General features: G+C 41.4%; 1 protein-coding gene across 2 annotated transcripts in view; it reads left to right on the plus strand.

Annotated features, from left to right (window-relative positions):
• TM2D1 (TM2 domain containing 1) overlaps positions 1-16,451 on the plus strand; it is a 138,123-nt gene extending 121,672 nt beyond the window's left edge. Inside the window, exon 7 of one of the 2 annotated variants that reach the window (XM_061186497.1) lies at positions 16,335-16,393. Coding sequence is in view for 1 of the 2 variants with exons in the window: in XM_061186500.1 (XP_061042483.1) it covers positions 16,335-16,394 (60 nt within the window). In the remaining variant the exon portion in view is untranslated. Of the gene's footprint in view, positions 1-16,334 lie in introns of both variants that reach the window. The other variant, XM_061186500.1, reaches the window with a different exon arrangement.
• Positions 16,452-22,120: the final 5,669 nt, after the last annotated feature.

The following is a 22,120-nucleotide window of genomic DNA, read 5'->3' on the forward strand; positions in this document are numbered from 1 at the left end:
TGTTTCTTGTTTCTTGAAGTAGGATTGTATTGCTATAAACTTCCCTCTTAGAACTGCTTTTGCTGCATCCCATAGGTTTTGGGTCATCGTGTTTCCATTGTGATTTGTTTCTAGGTATTTTTTGATTTCCTCTTTGATTTCTTCAGTGATCCCTTGGTTATTTAGAGTGTATTGTTTAGCCTCCATGTGTTTGTACTTTTTGCAGATTTTTTCCTGTAATTGATATCTAGTCTCATAGCGTTGTGGTCGGAAAAGATACTTCATGCATTTTCAATTTTCTTAAATTTACCAAGGCTTGATTTGTGACCCAAGATATGATCAATCCTGGAGAATGTTCAATGAGTACTTGAGAAGAAAGTGTATTCTGTTGGTTTTGGATGGAATGTCCTATAAATATTAATTAAGTCCATCTTGTTTAATATATCATTTAAAGTTTGTGTTTCCTATTTATTTTCATTTTGGATGATCTGTCCATTGGTGAAAGTGGGGTGTTAAAGTCCCCTGCTATGATTGTGTTACTGTCAATTTCCCCTTTTATGGCTGTTAGCATTTGCCTTACGTATTGTGGTGCTCCTATGTTTGGTGCATAAAAATTTTAAATTGTTATATCTTCTTGGATTGATCCCATGATCATTATGTAGTGTCCTTCTTATCTCTTGTAATAGTCTTTATTTTAAAGTCTATTTTGTCTGATATGAGAATTGCTACTCCAGCTTTCTTTTGATGTCCATTTGCATGGAATATCTTTTTCCATCCCCTCACTTTCAGTCTGTATGTGTCCCTAGGTCTGAAGTGGGTCTCTTGTAGAAAGCATATATATAGGTCTTGTTTTTGTATCCGTTCAGCCAATCTGTATCTTTTGGTTGGAGCATTTAATCCATTTACATTTAAGGCAGTTATCGATATGTATGTTCCTATTACCATTTTCTTAATTATTTTGGGTTTGTTGTTGTAGGTATTTTCCTTCTCTTGTGTTTCCTGCCTAGAGAAGTTCCTTTAGCATTTGTTGTGAAGCTGGTTTAGTGGTGCTGAATTCTCTTAGCTTTTGCTTGTCTGTAAGGTTTTTAATTTCTTCATTGAATCTGAATGAGATCCTTGCTGGGTAGAATAATCTTGGTTGTAGGTTTTTCCCTTTCATCACTTTAAATATGTCCTGCCACTCCCTTCTGGCTTGCAGAGTTTCTGCTGAAAGTTCGGCTGTTAACCTTATGGGGATTCCCTTGTATGTTATTTGTTGCTTTTCTCTTGCTACTTTCAATATTTTTTCTTTGTATTTAATTTTTGATAGTTTGATTAATATGTGTCTTGGTATGTGTCTCCTTGGATTTACCTGTATGGGACTCTCTGTTCTTCCTGGATTTGATTGACTATTTCCTTTCCCATATTAGGGAAGTTTTCAACTATAATCTCTTCAAATATTTTCTCAGTCCCTTTTTTTTTACTCTTCTTCTTCTGGGAACCCTATAATTCGAATGTCGGTGTGTTTAATGTTTTCCAGATGTCTCTGAGACTATCCTCAATTCTTTTCATTCTTTTTTCTTTATTCTGCTCTGCAGTAGTTATTTCCACTGTTTTATCTTCCAGGTCACTTATCCGTTCTTTTTCCTCAGTTATTCTGCTGTTGATTCCTTCTAGAGAATTTTAATTTCATTTATTGTGTTGTTCATCATTGTTTGTTTGCTCTTTAGTTCTTCTAGGTCCTTGTTAAACATTTCTTGTATTTTCTCCATTCTATTTCCAAGATTTTGGATCATCTGTACTATCATTACTCTGAATTCTTTTTCAGGTAGGCTGCCTATTTCTTCTTCATTTGATTGGTCTGGTGGGGTTTTACCTTGCTCCTTCATCTGCTGTGTATTTCTCTGTCTTCTCATTTTGCTTAACTCACTGTGTTTGGGGTCTCCTTTTCACAGGCTGCAGGTTCGTAGTTCCCATTGTGTTTGTTGTCTGCCCCCAGTGGGTAAGGTTGGTTCAGTGGGTTGTGTAGGCTTCCTGGTGGAGGGGACTGGTGCCTGTGTTCTGGTGCATGAGGCTGGATCTTGTCTTTCTGGTGGGCAGGACCACGTCCGATGGTGTGTTTTGGGGTGTCTGTGACCTTATTATGATTTTAGGCAGCCTCTCTGCAAATGGGTGGAGTTTTGTTCCTGTCTTGCTAGTTGTTTGGCATAGGGTGTCCAGCACTGTAGCTTTCTGGTCATTGAGTGGAGCTGGGTCTTAGCATTGAGATGGAGATCTCTGGGAGAGCTTTCGCCATTTGATATTACTTGGGCTGAGAGGTCTCTGGTGGACCAGTGTCCTGAACTCGGCTCTCCCACCTCAGAGGCTCAGGCCTGACACCTGGCTGGAGCACCAAGATGCTGTCAGCCACACGGTTCAGAAGAAAAGGGAGAGAGAAAGAGAGAAAGAAAGAAAGAACAGAAAGAAAGAAAGAAAGAAAGAAAGAAAGAAAGAAAGAAAGAAAGAAAGAAAGAAAGAAAGAAAGAAAGAAAGAAAGAAAGAAAGAAAGGAAGGAAGGAAGGAAGGAAGAGGAAGGAAGAGAGAGAAGAAAGAAGAGAGGAAGGAAGGAAGAAGAAAGAGAAAGAAAGAAAGAGAAAGTTATTAAAATTAAAAATTAAAAAAATATTAAAAATAAAGTAAATTATAAAGTAATAAAAAGTAAGAAAAAAAAAGATAGAAAGAAGAGAGCAACTAAGCAAAAAACAAATCCACCAATGATAACAAGTGCTAAAAACTATACTAAAACAAAACAAAACAAAAAAATGGACAGACACAGCCCTAGGACAAATGGTAAAAGCTAAGCTATACAGACAAAATCACACAAAGAATCATACACATACACACTCACAAAAAGAGAAAAAGGAAATAAAATATATATCTATATATAAAAAAATAGGAAGAGAGCAACCAAATCAATAAACTGTTTATGATAATAAAGTCTAAATACTAAACAAAGATAAACATAAAACCAGAAACAAATCAGATGCAGAAAGCAAACCCCAAGTCTACAGTTGCTCCCAAAGTCCACCTCCTCCATTCTGGGATGATTCATTGTTTATTCAGGTATTCCACAGATGCAGGGCACATCAAGTTGATTGTGGAGATTTAATCCGCGGCTCCTGAGGCTGCTGGAGAGATTTCCCTTTCTGTTCTTTGTTCTCACGGCTCCTGGGGTTCAGCTTTGGATTTGGCCCTGCCTCTGCGTGTAGGTCGCCTGAGGGCATCTGTTCTTCGCCCAGAAAGGACAGGGTTAAAGGAACAGCTGATTCGGGGGCTCTGGCTCACTCAGGCCAGGGGGAGGGAGGGGTGCAGAATGCGGGGCGAGCCTGTGGCGGCAGAGGCCAGCATGACGTTGCACCAGCCTGAGGCGTGCCGTGTGTTCTCCCGGGGAAGTTGTCCCTGGATCACGGGACGCTGGCAGTGGCAGGCTGCACAGGCTCCTGGGAGGGGAGGTGTGGATAGTGACCTGTGCTTGCACACAAGCTTCTTGGTGGCTGCAGCAGCAGCCTTAGCATTTCATGCCCATCTCTGGTGTCCGTGCTGATAGCCGTGGCTTGCGCCTGTCTCTGGAGCTCATTTAGGTGGTGCTCTGAATCCCCTCTCCTCGCACACCCGAAACAATGGTCTCTTATCTATTAGGCAGTTACAGACTTTTTCCTGGACTCCCTCCTGGCTAGCTGTGGTGCACTAGCCCCCTTCAGGCTGTGTTCACTCAGCCAACCCAGGTCCTCTCCCTGGGATCTGACCTCCGAAGCCGGAGCCTCAGCTCCCAGCCCCCACCCACCTCGATGGGTGAGCAGACAAGCCTCTCGGGCTGGTGAGTGCTGGTTGGCACCGATCCTCTGTGTGGGAATCTCTCTGCTTTGCCCTCTGCACCCCTGTTGCTGCGCTCTCCTCCTTGGCTCTGAAGTTCCCCTCCACCCACCCCTCACCTCCGCCAGTGTGTGGAGACTTTTCCTCCTTCACAGCTCCCTCCCAGTGGTGCAGGTCCTGTCCCTATTCTTTTGTCTCTGTTTTTTCTTTTTTCTTTTGCCCTACCCAGGTATTTGGGGAGTTTCTTGCCTTTTGGAAAGTCTGAGGTCTTCTGCCAGCGTTCAGTAGGTGTTCTGTAGGAGTTGTTCCACGTGTAGATATATTTCTGATGTATTTGTGAGGAGGAAGGTGATCTCCACGTCTTACTCCTCTGCCATCTTGAAGGTCTCTCCCATAGTTTTTCTTCATAAGGATCGCATCAGACACTTCAAAACTTGCAAGATGGAGTCCAAGCTCTCTTGTCTGACCTACAAGCCCATAAACAATCTGGTCCAACCCATCTTTCCAGTCCCATTTGCTACCACTCTCTCATCTAGATACTCAACTATGATCCAGGTGGTCTAACCTCCAAATGGCACTGTGACAAAGTGGCTGGCACATATTGGCACTTAAGGACTTATTGAATTTTTGAAAGAAAAATTGGAGGAAGTCAAATGTCTCTCCCTCTTTTTGAAATGATTGCATTTTTCTTATTAAATGTTTTCATGGTAAAATTAAAACAAAAATATATAAAGAATAAAGTAAAAATTTCTTATAATTTTATCACCCAAGATTAACCATTGATGACTGTTTGGTAAATTGCTTTCCAAATTTTGTCTATGTATGTAGAAGCATATGTATGCATATACACACACATATGTGCACACATGAATCTCATTATATAAAATGTTGAATTCTGTTCTTCTCACTTAACATTTATCCTAAACTTTCCCCCAATCTTTGAATACTCATGGATAATACTTTTTAATTTTCTGTATAAATATCTATTGAGTATATAGTTTACTTACATTCTCTTGTAGCTAGATATGTAGGGTGTTTTTAGTTTTTGTAAATTATGAATACCTTATAATGAACATACTTGGAGGCAAATTTTATCAGCATGTCTGATTATTTCTTTAGATAAATTTTTAGACTAAAATTCTGGATCAAAATATATAGATATTTAAAAGAATCCTTGATTCACACAGCCAAGTTGTTTCTAGAATAATTTTATCAACTCATGTTCTTATCAAATTATATGAGTACGAACATCATCAAATTGCATGAGAATGATTAATTTTCAGGATATTTAAGCATATGTCAAGTGCTTTTTTGGGGATAACTTTACTAAACATCTAGATAAATTGGAGAATAATTTATATTTTAATAATATTTAAACTTCCAATAGATTGTATCTCTCCACATATTCCAGCGTTATTTTTGGTCCTTTAAATTTTCAAAGTTTTCCTCCATAGACAAGTTATGCACATTTCTTAAATTTATTCCTAAGTATTTATAATTTCAACTGATATTGAGAATGGGATATTTTTCACATTGTATTTTCTAATTAGCTACCTCTGCTACATAAGAAAACTGTAGATTAAAAAATATTTTAAAAGTCTCCTTCCCATCTTGTAAAGGAAATTTAAAAAGGAGGAGATGCTTTGACTATCTTCCAAACATGCTGTATAATTTATTCTCCTCTAAATTTTGTTCATATGGTCTGGCTGCCCTAGAAAGCTCTTCTAATGCTTTTCTACCTAGGAAAATCTTAACCATGAAGAAGAGACTGTGGTGGTCTACCTGAATTCCTTTGCATAGAGGATGTAGGCTCTGGGACCACAAGTGGCACCAGCCAGATGTGCTCAGTACCCTTGCCAATGCTATATTCTCACTGTAATCAGGCTCTGTGGCATCTCGGCAAATGCCAGTACCAGCCAACAAAGAGGAAGAGAAATGCCTGGTCATACCTCATACCTGCTGGCTGTACAAGCACCTACACGTACTGGCTTTCTAGTGCACCAGTCTCTTTGTTTAAGCCAAAAAGTTCAGGCCCTCCAGTCACCCATTTTCTCTGGTATGGTCGTGGTTCAGCTCCAAAACTCCAGCTCCTCTATGTTCTGCTCTGTGATGCTGAGTCAGGGTCTGCAAACTATGCTTCTGAGAAACTTTTGCCAGGTGGCTTCCTATTAGCTGATGGACTGTCAGTGGGGAGAACTGGAGGGAGATTGGAAGATAGAAGGAAGTAGAAGGACTTTTTCTATTTCTAGTGTTGATGTCACTACAGGAAAAACAGCAGCAAAGTATAGCTATGGCTTCAGTTCCCAGCTTCATTTGGCACTCCCCAATCCAGTTGCGTTGTTCCCTCTTAAAAGTACCAGCACCAGCCAGCCACACCCTCCCCGAGTTCTGAGCACCAGCATGTACGTGGGGGCCTCTTCTGACCTCTTCTAGGCCCTCTCTCTTCTCTTTTGTTCCCATAACCTTTGACTCATAGCTGCTTTCTGCAGTTACAAATATTTGGGTTACCTCTGCTTGCCATTTTTGCCCTCTCAACTTTCCATCATCTTTGTAACCAATTCTCTGTCTTAAGTCCCCTCTGTTTGAAATACCTAGCTTGGTTTCCGTTTAGGCTGAGAAGAAGCCTGTGGTTACTTTGGTTGAAAACAGCCAACCCAGACCTGTCTGCCCAGATACAGTGAAGCCCACACCCAACCATTAAGATGGTTCTGGCTTCTATTTCATCAAGAAAGGTGGCGGTATCAGGCATAAATGCCACAGAATTTTCTCTTCCCTCCCAACTAAAGTAACTAGAAGAGGGAAACACCCCCCCTTCAGCCCCGCAGCCCCCTGAACACTTCACACTTAATCCTTTGTATCTCGGCTCAAGAATCAACTTCTCAGGATCAAGATGTTTGAAGCACATCTGCTGAGGGTGGGTAAGCTGGCCCCTCTCACACGGAAACCAACTAGGAATGAGCCAAGGGGTTCTTTTTGGGCTTCATGAATATGTGCTTATGGAGCTGGGTGTGGACTTGTGGCTCTAAGTGTCCATATATTTTTATACTTCTATTATCTCCAAACCTTAAGTAATACACACTTACTGACTTTATTTCTTTCCTTTTATTCCACACAAATTTGGCTTTCACCACTATCCACTAGACCAGCGGTCCCCAACCTTTTTGGCACCAGGGACTGTTACGTGGAAGACAATTTTTCCATGAAGGGGGCGGGGGAGAGGGGATGGTTCAGGCGGTAATGCGAGCAATGGGGAGCAATGGGGAGCTGTAGATGAAGCTTTGCTCACCTGCCTGCCACTCACCTCCTGCTGTGTGACAGGCCGCAGAATGGTACCGGTCTGCGGCCCAGGGGTTTGGGACCCCTGCACTAGACTATACGTTTTCATGGGTTAAGGGATCATATCTATTTCAACCACCTATTAGCAGTAGGTAACATATGCAATGAATGTTTGTTAAATGACTGATTTGGCTAGAATTCCTATTTCTAAGGTCATTAGTGATATATTATTTACCAATTTCAGTGGACACCTTCAGACCTTACTACATTTCTCTGCTGGTATTGATGCTTTCATCCCTTGGTTTTCATGGCTCCTGGTTTCCTCCCTCCTCTCTTGCCACTACTTCTCTCTTGGCTTTGTAGCCTCCTCATGGAGGTCCCACCATAACTTCATTTAATTCCCCAGTCTAGTCCTTGCAGAGACCAGATGGCTCCTAGATGATGACAATAGATTACTCAACTAATTTTTGCCATCCCTCTGGAACGTGATATTGTTTCTGATTTACTCTTTTGGATGCGGTGGGGGTAGGACATTTTCAGAGACCTCCGCTTGACTTTACCCACTACGGTAGCTTTTATCCTATAGATCAAGGACCCAATATGGGAGTGGCACCAAGTATATCAAATCTAATTATAAATTCAGGGACAGGGGAAATGACCACTGGTGGGTCATGGATCCAGTGAACACACAGTAAACTGGACTTTAGCCAGGATTCCATCTATTACTTGGCGCCTATAGTCCCCTACTCTAAGAGAGGCGCCATGATGATGATTCAGATCTCTGATTATTCATACTGTGTCCGATAGTCCTTGAAATGTTTGGGTATTTCCTTTTCCTCAGTGTGTAATTAGGTCCTACATGGCCATTATTCCTTTTGGAGAAGGACTAGGGAAATCATTACCATTTGCTGGGGTGTTACAGTGTTCTTCCTCCTGGAGACCTGGCCTCCTGTTGAATTAGTGAGTCTGGGTCTGAAAATAGATTCAAGTCCAGAAACTAGACAAGATACTGTGCCTTTTTAAAATTAGGGTAACTGCCTTCAGCCCCCTGATCATCTATCCTTAATTTCTTTGGAGGTAAAATCTGATTAAGACAATTTTTGGCTGTCCATCTCTTTTGCCTTGAGGGATGCCATATTCTATTAAGTATCCTAATAAATCTCTGCAGGTCAAGCCCTCTTGGCCACTGCTCTAACTATGGTCTCATTATAATTGTGTCCACTCGACTTCAAGCAGTTAAGCACCACCACCTAACCTCTACTGCTTTGGGAATCCCATTATGCCCATTGCTATGTGAGTCTATTTCTGAACTGGCCTCTCCCACTGAGAGACTTAGCCTACCGCACAAGGCTCTGGAACATTTCCATAATGCCCAAAAGAATGGGAAGTCACTAAAGAGTTTTTAAGCAGTGGGTAATAAGGTCACATTTGTGTCTTAGAGGCATTCTGACATTCTCACCAGCACATTCTTTCTGGTCTTGGTAAATCGTGTATCTCCTTGGCCTTCTCATGGAGCCCAACCATTTGGTGAGTCTTCTAGCCTTACTTAGTATATCCTTTCCAGCATGCCTACTTCTGTGAACCTTTTAAACAACTTTCTCAACCATCTGGAATAGCAATTCTGACATTTTGATTTCACTTAATGGGGCCCACTGCTTTTTCCAATAGTTTTAGGAGCTGTCCTAGAAGTGAGTTTGTATCATCTCTTGGAGTCCTTGTCAGGGTATTATATCTTGTATTTTAGCAGAGTGCTTCCAAATCAGTAAACTCAACCTTATCCAATATTATGTTCCAGTCCCCTTGATCATGCACCCTAAGAATCTAGCTCCACATCTACTCCACAGCTTCTGCTGTACATATCGGTTATGTCTTGTTGCACCTTTGGGGAAGAGTTGCTTCCTTTCTTTATGAGACCTAGTACGTCTCCAGCTGCATTGCTGTGACCCAATCCTAGTTATAGGCCTACTGGCAATGAGGGGAGGTGGGCAAAGGTCCTGAGGGGGCACTTATTGTCTTGCAGGGCAGAATTCTCTGTACTGTCTTCAAGCATGGGGGAGTTCTCACTCTTACTAGGGACAGTGGGCCATTTCTCAAGATGGAGAGAGTTCAGATGAGTCTAGGAGTTCAAAATTTGAAGGGGCATTCAATCAGATAATCCCAAGTGTGAGGTTTTAATTTTTTTCCAACCAGGGCCCTAACCCTGTATAACAGGTATGCTTTGGTTGGTAATTTAACCTTTTCTAGAATTCAGCCACTTTGACTATGAAGTCCTGGGCCTAGGCCTCATCTTTCTCTGTCGTCCTACTGTAGCAAATGAGAGCCTCATCATATTACCAGGGAGCCCCTCTGGCTTTCACAGTTGGTTTTTCAATTGCTTATTTATCTCTCATTGCTTTTCATTATCTTTTTCCAGTGTATCAGTTGCACTTAGCAAGAAGTATCCAATCCCATTGTCCTAATAATTAGTAATTACCCCATACATCTCAAATGCCTAGTGCATTACACCAGCTAATACCATCCCCTCCTCTGATACATCGTTTCAATTCACAATCCAGGAGCTTGTGAACAACAGGGTCAACACCCACTGCCAGGGTCTGTCTGTCTCCTACCTACCACCAGTGGTGGAGTCCTTCTTGCCAGTCAACCAGTAAGTGATTCAGCTCCCAAACCCCAACAATCACCTACTCTTTTGGACCACTTCTGGTATCAACTGTCATAGGTTGGATTCTCTGGAAGCAGAGAGTGAGATGGAGATTGACATGCAGGATGTTTCTTAGGGATCAACACCTGTGGCAGGCAGGTGAGGAAGCAGGATTGGGCAGAGAGAGAAGTCCAACTGTGATGGCAGGCCTGACAAAACCTCAGCCAATTCCACAGGGAGCTCTAGAGTGTGTATGATCTGTTAGTGTTATTCCAGCATGAGACAGAGTAACTGTCTCATATATATGTATACCTACATACACATATATATATATGTATATATATACATACACACACACATACACATAAATATAGAAAGAGATTTATTATGAGGGATCAGCTCACTTCATTATGGAAGCTAAGAAGTCCCATGATCTGCTGTCTGCAAGCTGGAGGCCCAGAAAAACCAGTGGTGGAGTTCCAGCCAAACCCAAAGGCCTGAGAACCAGGGGAACCAAAGGTGTAAGTCCCAGTCTGAGTCCAAAAGCCCGAGAACCCGGAGCACTGATGTCTGAGGGTAGGAGAAGATGGATGTCCCAGCTCAAGCAGAGGGAAAATTCACCCTTCCTCAACCTTTTTGTTCTATTCAGGCCTTCAAAAGATTGGATGATGCCCATCCTCTTTGGTGAGGGCAATCTTTCTTTACTCAGTCTATGGATTCAAATGCTAGTCTCTTCTGAAACACCCTCAGAAACACCCAGAAATAATGTTTTACCAGCTATCTGGACATCCTTTAGCCCAATCAAGTTGACAAGTAAAATTAACCATCATAACATCTATCCTCTCTTTTCTTCCTTTACACCTTTTTCTTCCATGTTCTTCACCATTAGGGTGGAACTATTATTCACCCAGGCATCTGGAAGCCATTATGTTTCTCCTCCTTCACAATTATCCTATCACCACACTTTAATAATTTAATATCCCAAATATTTCTCTAATCTATCCCTTCCTTTCCATACCTACTACCTAGACATTGAGCTCAGAACCTCAATGTCTTTCCCCTGGACTATTGCAACAGCCTTCCAATTTGTCACCTGGCCTTCAGTCCCCAGTCCATCCTTCACTAAACCTCACTAGAGTGAGGTTTCTGAAATATAAATCTGACCTGATTACTTGAAAACTCTTTAATGACTCCCAATTCATTCATTCACTCAGTAATGGATTCATTCACTCAAAGAATTGCTCAGGTCAAAAACGTTGTAGTCAAAGAAGACTCTTCTCTTTTCCTCACAGGCATCAAATCCTTACCAGCTTCAAAATGTATTCTGAATTCGATCACTTCTCAACACTTCCACTTGGTTACCCTGGTCCAAGTCATCCTTATGCCTTCGGCAGACAAGTGAAATAGCCCTGCATCTGGTCTTTGTGTTTTCTCTATTGTCTCTCTGTCATTTCTCCACAAAGTAGCCAGAATAATTTTTCTAAAATGTAAATCAGATCATGTTCCAACAAAAAATGAAATATGTCATAGTGAGCAAGCGGGGATAGGGTCTGTGAGGCCTTGCATTTTTCTTCCTCCTGGCTCTCCCTTTCCCTACCCCCCAGCCTGCTATCCAATTTCTGACTCTTATGGTCTGTGAGCAAGGGAGGGAAGAAGAGATAAAGGTCAAGAAAACCCTTATTTGAGTTGGTTCTATCATAGGCTGGCCTCATGCTCTTGGGCCTGACAAATGTTTAAAGCTATCCCTTTCTCCAGTGGAGTGTTTTCCAGGGCTTTTCTGGAAGTTCCCATTTGGGCCTTCCAACTGCAACTTCAATGCACATTTTCCTTTGGCTTGATGTTTCTCCTATCTGCAGACCCTGGCTCAAGAGGGGCCATTCTCCATGGACTCACACTTGCTGGAGTCCCTTCTCCCAGGAGGTTCAACTGGACAGTTCTTAAAAGGTCTGGAACTTAGCTCTCTCCTCAGCATTTCCCACATCTGGTCCATGGGAAATACTCATCCCTTGTCTCATCAAATTAAGGGTGTGCAGGACTTTCCCCAGCTCAGCAGCCCTCTCCTGATTCCACCATCAAAGTGGCCAGTCATTCTGTTTCTCAGCTTCTAGATTTCCCAGTGGAAGTCAGCATTCAGGCCATGGTTATATGTGCCAACATGTTGCTCTCTCCATGTGGCCAAGTGGAAGCCCCGTCACTTAGCTAGAAATGAAGGAGGTGGATCCCTCTATCACCAACTCCCCATCCTTCACCAACTCACACACACACCCCTTTATAAGAAGGTTTAGGAACTCAAAGTATTGTTCAAAGAGTTCTAAAATACACATGCCAATTAGAAAAGGCAAGGGCTGTCCATTTTAAGGTCACTGGGTATACTTTCTACTTAGTTGTTTCAAGGTTAGGAAGAATCACTTATCCAATTACTGGGGACATGAGACAATGACAGCTCTTTCCTAGAATGGATGAAAAGAAAAGGATGATGCTGAGAAAAGAATTCCAACCCTAATTTAAGAAAGACGCTATTAAAATAATGTCAGTATTTCAAATGACATATCAAAGGAGGGGCACTAGGCAATCAGATAGCTTTTTGCCTAAGAGTGACCTTATTGGATATAATTGCTTTACATTGTTGTGTTAGTTTCTGCTGTATAACGAAGTGAATCAGCTATACATATACATATATCCCCATATCCCTTCCCTCTTGTGTCTCCCTCCCACCCTCCCTATCCTACCCCTTTAGGTGGTCACAAAGCACCGAGCTGATCTCCCTGTGCTATGTGGCTGCTTCCCACTAGCTATCTATTTTACATTTGGTAGTGTATACATGTCCATGTCACTCTGTCACTTCGGAGTGACCTTATTTTTAACACAGACCACCAGGAAGAGTGAAATACAAGAACAGAGGTTCCCTTGCCCATGATCACCTCTATCTTAGAACTTCCATACTAACCAGGGAAATTTCTTTGTTGGAAAAGTGTTAGATGGAAGAGAAGTAGAGGCTACTCAAGGAGTTGTTGTTTTTATTGTTGTTGTTTCTCTCGTATGAATAAAGAACATTTATCTACTCAACAAACATATTTTGAGCAGCCCCATGTGCTAGGAGCTGAAGAGAGAATAATAAAGAAGGTGCTAAAAAGGGGCTTATAGTCTAGATAGAAAAGCATGCTGATTTTAGTGTTATTTTGCTATTCAAATTAGCAATATACTTACAGGAATCTGTAGCATAACCTACAGTATTTTTCAGAGAAATTCATGTTGAGGAACAGTTATTTTGTATTTTACCACTTAATATGCAGGTTACCAGACATTCTGAATTCAAAAGGCAGTGAAAAATGGAAGAAAAAATAGAATGAAATGGATAGGAATCATTACAAACAAATGTTAATTTTAATAATAATAATGTCATAAATTATAATTGTTATAATAGTTATTTTTACAAGTAACATTTATTGAGCACTTGACCAAGTGTCAGACCTTATGCCAAGGACTTTCATGGATTATCTCATTTAATTTTCATAACAAAACATTTAGATAAGTATATTATTATCTCCATTTTATAGATGTGGGATTTGAGGCATGGCTAGTAGGTGACAGAGCCAGATTTGAAAAGGGCTGAGTTTTAACCATTTCTTCATGAAATGTGGGAATGAAAATGTACTACAAACATTCCCTCAGTAGTCGATTCTCCACTGGAGTGGGTTTTGGATAGGATCCATCCTCAGTGGATTATTGCAGATAACCCATGGTTTCTCAGTCACAAGGGAAAGGTTTCTGGTGCCCAACTCTATTTTGTGAATTTTAATGTGTGCAAATAATAAGAATTTTCTCCCAAAACGTATTTGTTCCATTAATATTATCACCCTTGCCTGTTTTGTGTTGGAAAATCAGTGACGTCCTGTTGTAAGCTTTCATCTTACATGTCTTAAATGAAATTGTACTGAAAGAAGGAAGGCATTTGGAAGCAATGAGCTTCAGGGAGTCGTCCAGGCATCTCGGAATACCACAGCTTTCGTGAAGTGTTCTCATGGCCTGTGGGATGTGTGGGCCCCAAATTCATGGCCTCCTTCACAAGGGAGTCTTCCCCGTCTCCAGCAGAGCTGAGCTCCTCTGTGAGATCACTTCCTTAACTGGCTGCCTCCCACCACTGCTCCATTAGTGGTTCTGAAGCCCTCTCTTTCAGAAGCAGAAAGAAGCCCGCGGTTCCAAGCTGAGGTGCTGAGGATCCACTGCTATGCCCTTGACCACACGGAGTCAAATTGTAGGAATATCTGCTGGAAAAAAAGAGCAGCCCCTCACGCTGAGAGAAAGTCTCCCAAGTGGAGCCGGTTCTCTGGAAAACAACTGGATATGGTGTTGGTCTTTATTACAGTTTCCACAGACTAAAAAAAAAAAAAGTTGTTTATAAAACAAAAGCCACATCGATTTGATACGGTAACATTTTTGAGAGTTTTGTTTTTGCACAGCGGAAACCAGGGCTGATGTGCTCATGGTGGAAATGGAGCCTGCTCAGTTACCCCAAAGCACCTCTCCTAAAACACGAATCTGAGTAAGCCAGGCTCGGCCTTGCCAGGAACAGCCGGCATTGTTTGGCTCTTTGGAGAGACTTGTGGGTCAAAATGCTCCAGGCGAGGCCAGCAAATCCCTCACACCGTGCAACACCACGCTCGCACACCCAGGCTCAGGCCTGCCCCGAGGGACGCCTCCAGGGTCCTCACCTTCCCTCCAGTCTCCGGAGCGCATGGTGGCAGACGCGGTTCTGGCCTGTCCTCTCCAGCGCTAGGACCACCTGGGCAAGAGGAGACGCCTCTCTTGTTTGCAGTTCTGTTCTCAGTCAGTGAAAGACGCCAAACGAAACATTCAAGTTTCCTGCTGTTTTGAGCCAGATCATGTGAAAACTAAAGAAAATCTATGTTTGCTGGCTTTGAGAACAGGAGTAACTACTTTTTTAAGCACAAAGGAAGCAACTTACAAGGAGGGCCAGACTCACGGTGAGAAAGTAAAATGTGTAGGAATCCTATTAAAATTGGGGCTTTGGGAGACCTCCTATTGGCTGTGTCTTCATTTTCCATACCACTAGAATAGTTGATTTTCCCTCTTCCTGTCATTCTGTGGTGAAAAATTAAATTCAGTGCTGCAAGCAAAAATTTGGGGGGAAAGATTTCTTATGTTTTGTAGACGACTGTACTATAGAAACTATTTGGATAGTTTATATATATATATATTTCCCTACAAAAATGAAAAGAGATACTTCATTTGTTTGATTCATTCAGTGGCATGGTGACTTAGGGCTGGACACCAGCAGTCTAGGTTCCTGCTCTCAGGAGTTCACATGTGATAAGTGGGGGAGATAGACAACAAATTCGTAAACTCTGAAATAGATCATGTAATTTCTGACAGTGATAATGCTTTGAGAAAAAATAAAGCAGGGTGAAGAGATAGAAAATGAATAGGCAAGGTGGTCAGAGAAGGTCTCCAGGAAGAGAAAATATTTGAACAGAGAGCTGAAGATCTGGAAGGAGTGAGCCATGCACAGTTCTAGAGAAAGGGCATTCCAGGCAAGGCTGATGGCTCAAGCTGAGTACAGGAGGGAAGATGGTGTTGGATGAGACTGGAAAGGTCAGGGCATGTTGGTTCCTGCTTGCCACGATAAGGAATATAGACTTTATTCCAAGTGTTATGGGAAGCCTTTGAGAGACTTTGTTTACTATCAGCTTATTCTCTACCCAGTTCCAAAAGGAGATAGAATTTTATCCGTTCATTCGACAGTTATTTATTGATCACTAAGCATATATCAGACTGGGTCCAGTGCTTTAAAAATTATGACCTCTGTCATCAAATTAGGGGATAAGAAAATAACATGAACAACCAGAACAAACATAGAATCAAGGAAGTTCCAAAAGAGAGGGAAAAATATTACTCCTAATAATAATAATGTAAGAAGATAAATTACAAATATTAATGCTGATTAACTAATAAGAATGCTATGCCCTAGGTACTATTCATGTATTTTTTCACATGACTCAATGCCTTATGTATTGTTATTCTTCCTTGTAAATGAGGAAACTGAGGTCAGAAAAGCAAAGTAATATCATAGACCAGAAAGCGATTAAGCTGAGAAGCCGGGATTTGAATCCAGGTTTGTCTGATTCTAAAGCATAAAGTTTCTCTCCTCATAGGAAGGAGCTACTGTGACAAGCTACATATTTTGTAACTATGTATAACTGCTGCTTCTAAGAATAAGATACTTCATCTAGCAGACTTGGGTCAGATTGGTTTCAGAGATACATTCCAAAGTTAAATGTACCTCACTGTAAAGTGGGGTATTAAAATTCTTAAAAAACAGTACCCAAACACTTCAAGGAGAAGAGCCCAAAATGATTTTTTCCTTCAGAAAACATGTTACCATCTTTAATAATAGTGTTCTATTTGTTTGTTCCTCACTTTTCTTGTGCCCCCAACTGCATCGTCCCTGGCATAAGTGCAAAAAATCATGTCTGACTGTTCACCATTTTATTTGCAGAGCCTAGCACAGCACCTAAAACACAGTAGGCGCTCAATTAATATTTGTTGAATGAATGAATTAATTAAACTTCATTTTCTTTCTTTCCAGGACCTGCCTTTACTGCCGTGTACCACTCCAGACAGCATGCAGAGTTGGTGGAGAGTATAATAAACATCAGAGATATTTTGCAATTCATGGCTGACCCATGCTGACCCTTTCTTTAATTAAACCTTCCACTTGTGAATGAATCATTTCTTCCATTAATTAAAATAGGATACACTTACGTCTCTGTAAAGTATGTGTCAAAAGAAGGCATTCCACCTAAAATATATACAGGAGGCGCTGACCACCGTGGAGAGTCATCCATCATAATCTGCTAAAAAGATCAGCTCTGGAATTAGAACTAGCACAATCGTCTCTTATGCCCTCCAAAATACAAGTTGCAGCTTCTCACCCAATCTGTCAGCTCCTGTGTTAATATAGGGAGTAAAGCATAGTGTGAAGTCGTAAGAGGACCGTTTATTTTGGAGGGCAGGGCAGGCGGCCCCAGCGCTCCGGTAATGCCATCATCTCTAATAACTACTTGGAGCCTGTGCTCTCTGGAGACTTGTCTCTTGATTGTTAGAGCTGGAAGGCAGCGGCCTCTCACTGTTGCGAGGCTCAACAATTGCTCCTGCGATTCCTCCGAAAGCCAAGAGGATGACTGAGAAATCTGACGGCGCTGTTTGGGTGGACAAAGCAAATTCGTGTTCCCACTCACCCCCACCGTCTCCTTCTGGAAGAAGTGGGCTGCAGAAATCGATTTGCAGTCTTTAGCTCCAGGAAACAGTGAGCCCATGCAGCCACTGTTCAAAATATTTTGCCTCAGAGGAAACTCTGCACTCTCCAAACTCCAAAGACCTCGATGAAGTACATAACCATGTTTAAAAATCACCACTGGGGATTCTCCAGGCAAGATGAAAAGGAAGGAGGGATAAAGCATTGAGTAACTCAAAGTGCCTCAGGTCCTCTAAAAACAAGTTTTGAATATCCCCGCAAGATTTCAAATGCAGCAATTTTTGAGAAAGTGCGACATTGTAAAGCCTGTTCTCTCGGTGAAGTGTCAGGCTCTGTAGGAGTAGGAATGATAAACACTCTTCCTGCATATTTAGGAGGCTGTTTCAGAAGACGCCAAGTGATTGCTAAACCAGTCGTGCAATTCAGTGTGTTTTATTACCACAGTTTTCTGTCCAATACTAATTGCTCTTTTATTTTTCCTTCAATTAATCCTGTAAGGCGGGTGCAAAAATGTAGGAATGGTAAGGACATTTGCCATCATTGGGGCTATTTCCAATGGTGAAAGGAAGGCCTAGAAAGATGAAGTGACTTGTCCAAGGCCAAGGGCAGGTTCATGGCAGAGCCAGGGCTCCCAACTATGTCTCCTCTCTCAGAGTCCTGGGCTCCTTTTTTTTTTTAAGGTTTTTTTTTTTTTTTAAAATTATTATTTATTTATTTATTTGGCTGTGTTGGGTCTTGTTTCTGTGCGAGGGCTTCCTCTAGTTGCGGCAAGCGGGGGCCACTCTTCATCGCGGTGTGCAGGCCTCTCACTGTCGCGGCCTCTCGTTGCAGAGCACAGGCTCCAGATGCGCAGACTCAGTAGTTGTGGCTCACGGGCCCAGTTGCTCCGCGGCATGTGGGATCTTCCCGGACCAGGGCTCGAACCTGTGTCCCCTGCATTAGCAGCCAGATTCTCAACCACTGCGCCACGAGGGAAGCCCAGTCCTGGGCTCTTTCCCCTGTGTTTCTATTGAGGACTGAGTCAAGGGTGATTTATTCCCCCAGCACAGTGCTAGGTACAGTGCCTGTGGATTGATTAATGCGTTGATTCCCACAGAGTAAGAGATTTGAGATTACTTGACAAATCTCTCAAGTACTCAGGAAAAAAAAAAAATCAATAGTTTTTCTTTGACTTCAAGTCCAAGTTATTTGGAGTATTTCAGAGGTACTTTCCTCCTGCCTTCAATACTTCTCTGATACTCACTGGCTTGTCTCCTGGGTCAAGATATATCAGACTGAAAGGAGGAGGTGTATGAGAGATTTAACAGTTAGTGGAAATGGACCATAACACTGGAGAATTAATTGTTCACATGGTATAGAGTAGTGATTAAGAACATTGACTCTGGAGTCAAGTTGCCCTGGGTTCAAATGCTAGCTTTGACATTTAGAAGATGTGTAGTCTAGGATCACCGATTGCAGGCTTTTTAAATCCCGGGGCCTCAGTTTTCTCCTCTGTAAAATGGAAATTTTAGTACCTACTTTACAGAATTGACTCAAGGATAAATTTTAAAATCTGGCTCCCTTTATATGTGTGATTTAATGACATATTTAAACAGTAACATTAGAACAAGAGCTATGAAAAAATTAGACCATTAAATTTGCTTTATATTGATTGAAGCCCTAATACTAGGTCATTTTTGAGAGAAGAGCATCCTTGTGCTATTTGATGATGTTATTTCCTCTCTCTCGGCCCCCACTCCACACCACCCTGGTTTAAATGCCCAGGTCCCTTGTCTGCATAATTGCAATAGCCTCCTCTCTGCTGCTTGCCTCTTTCTCTTTTTATCTCCAATCTAGTTCTTCTTGAGTAACCATTTAAAGACACATATTTGGCCATATCATGCTCTAACTTAAAAGCCTTCAGGGATTCCTATGGCTTACACAATAAAGCAGTACAGACTGGTCCCAACCCCCTATTGTAACTCATTCCTACCAGCATCATCCCCACACCCCATGTTCCAACCAAACAGGACTACTCACTGTTCCCTCAACACCCCATGTACTAATACACCTCTGTGCCTTTGCTTATGATGTGCTCTTGGCCTGAAATCATCTTTTCCCACTTCATCACCTACTATATTCCTGGTCATCCACCAAGACCCAGCTACAATTTCACCTCTTCAATTAAGCCTTTCCTTACTCCACTCCCCTCCTGGCAAAATTAATTACTCCTTGCTCTGTGTTCGATGCCACTTTGTTCTTATCTCACAAATAGCATTTACTGCATTAAATTATATTTTGTTGTATATGTGTCTGTCCCCAGTGAAACCTGGATTAGCAAACATTCAAAACCATTCCCTCCTTCCAAACCCATGACTCTTTTCCACACTAAGATCAAGTGCTGCCTAGAATTGTTTTTAACTAGTGCTCTGAGCAGCCCCTCTAAATCCCTGAGTTGACACCAGAGTGAAACATATTTGCAACCTGTAGCTAAAGTATGATGGCCATGAGTACAGGACCATGTCTGTTTATCTCTCTACCTCTAGTACCTAGTGCAATACCTAGTACTTAATAAATGTTTGTTAAGTACATGAAGGCAAGGAACCACAGCAATGTACTCTTTATTAGGTGTGAACTCTTAGGAACAATTCTGGGTGCTGAGAGTGTAGAGTCAGACCTAGATTGTTAATACTGACACCACACTTCATATCCTAGACTCGGGGACATGGAAATGTAAATTCTGTCTGTAAAAGGAGCTCAGATTTGGGAAATTGTTACAAAGTAATTCAAAACTCTTTTATACACACAGATACCCTTGCTTGGTAGACAATGTACCTTTTTAATATCATATGAACTTATCAGCCATGAGGTAGAATACTTATCTTCTTCATCCTTCTTCACCAAATATTCCAAGTAAGTCTTTATATCTAGTTTTATAATGTAAGTTAAAAGGAAAGTAAGATTTATTTTATAGAAATTATAATAATTATTATTGTTAATAATAGCAAACATTTACTGGCTCCTCACTATGTACCAGGCACTGTCTTAGCTGCTTGATATGTATTAGGTCATTTGATCTACACAACAGTGCTATGAGGTTGGTGATTATCTTCATTTTGCAGATGAGAAAATAGAGTCTCAGAGAGGTTAAGTCAATTGCGTGACATTTCATATCTAGTAAATAACAGAAGTGAGATTCAAAACAAGATGTGCCACATTTCAGAAACCATACCTTAACTGTCATGTTATATCTCATGAGAACCCACACTGCATCTTGTATTAGTCAGCTTTTTCACAATAATGCTGTGTAACAATCACCTCAAAACTCAGTGGCTTAAAACAGCAAGCATTTATTCTCATGCTCAAAGGTCTGCAGATCAACTGTAATTCAGCTGAGTTAGGCTGAGCTCAGCTGGGAGGGTCTGTGCGTTTAGCTTATATTTTCTCCATATTTTTTATTTTGGACTCCAGAGAGTAGTTACACAGGGTATCTCATGGCAGGTGACCAGTGCACAAGATTGAAGCTAAATTGAGGAAAGCACAATGTTTTTCATGTCCACAAATATTTCAGTGGCCAAAGCAACCCAACATCAATGGGGGAGGAAAGTGAAGGCCCATGATGGAATGTTGAAGGGAGTAAATATTTACTACTAATAATACCAAGTATCACACAGTACCTTTATTTATTTTTTAAAAAGGTCTTGGCTACTTAATCTTTTGCAGTTAGGCAGGTATTTCATTTTTGCCTCTGAGCAATGACACAAAATTCAAAAGCTGCTGCTGAAGGCTTCAGCCCTTCTAGTCTTTACGTAGTTGTGTGTGAGTACTAAAATGCTGACTATTGAACTCTTTAGAATGGCACCGTTGTTGGCAGATTGAAAATCCACACTTTTCTTCACCTGATTCTTTGCCAAGTTCATAAAGGTGTTTATATATTTTTTTAAACCTTCCAATAAATCTTTGATTTCCTCAAGAGCAATGTATTTTCAGAAACCTAGAAGTTCTTGTGAACAGCTCTTATAAAGGCTCAGAATAAGGTCACAGCATTTCAGAGTAGCCTTAGACGGCACTTAGTTCAACTTTCTCATTTTACAGATGAGGAAACAAATAGTTTCAGTTTCAAACTTCCAATTATTGCATACTGTGAGCTGCATTTTTTTTCTCATATAAGGAAAGCAATGAGAAAAAACTCTGGGGCAACCTTTACACATCATACTGCAATTGTAATTCTGTAACGGGGACCTCCATTCAGTTTATTTTATGAGAACCCTCATGACTTTGCTCACTATATCACTACAACCAACTTCCCTGATTGCCTATGAAAAACAAAAATCAAGTCTTTCTCTTTCTCTTTATAATCTTGGGGACCTTCTGCTTTGAGAGCCAGCAGAATAAGCTGAGAGACACCTGGTCACCTGCTCCAGTGTCCTGAAGACGAGAGCTGTTTTCCACAAGGGAGAGAGACAGAGAGGCACCACGCCCAGTTTTCCAGGAAGGGAATTATGACACTTTCAATATTTAACTAATATTCTCTGCTATTAAACCAGTACATTTAGAAGGGAGAGTATGCTGGGGTGAGGATGGGAGTGAAGATTAGAAAACTCTTAAGGTGAAAAGTACAATTGATTAAATAAGTATTGATGGAATGAATACCTGCTATGGGCCAGATCTGGTGCTAGGGACTAGGGTGATGATGTAAACAAGACAGAAAAAGATCCTGTGTTCAGGATGCTTCCAGTCTAGCTTGGACATGTAACTAAAGTGCTATCAAAGCAAAAGTATAGGGTATCATGGGAGGGTATAATGCAGGATTTAGCTGAGTGTATGTAAGGAGGGGCTGAGACACAGTCAGAGAAGGTGTCCCTGGGTATATGGTGTTTCCCCAATAGAGTCTTTAGGGGACTGAGGTCAAGAGCTTTCCAGAAAGAGTACAGAGCATGGGCAAAGGCCTAACAGAACTGAGAAATAGCTAAGGAAGCCACAGCTTAGCAGGGGAGGGGAGACTAATATGAGACTAATATAAGCCCCCCAAGTTGTTGGGTGGGGACTTATAGGACAAGAGTAGAGTACAGAACTTTATTCTAAGGGTAAAGAGAAGACATTAAAAGTAATGTGAAGACATTAAAAGTAATGTAAAG

Source organism: Eubalaena glacialis, chromosome 3 (genome assembly GCF_028564815.1).
Source record: "Eubalaena glacialis isolate mEubGla1 chromosome 3, mEubGla1.1.hap2.+ XY, whole genome shotgun sequence".
Classification (NCBI taxonomy): Eukaryota; Metazoa; Chordata; class Mammalia; order Artiodactyla; family Balaenidae; genus Eubalaena; species Eubalaena glacialis.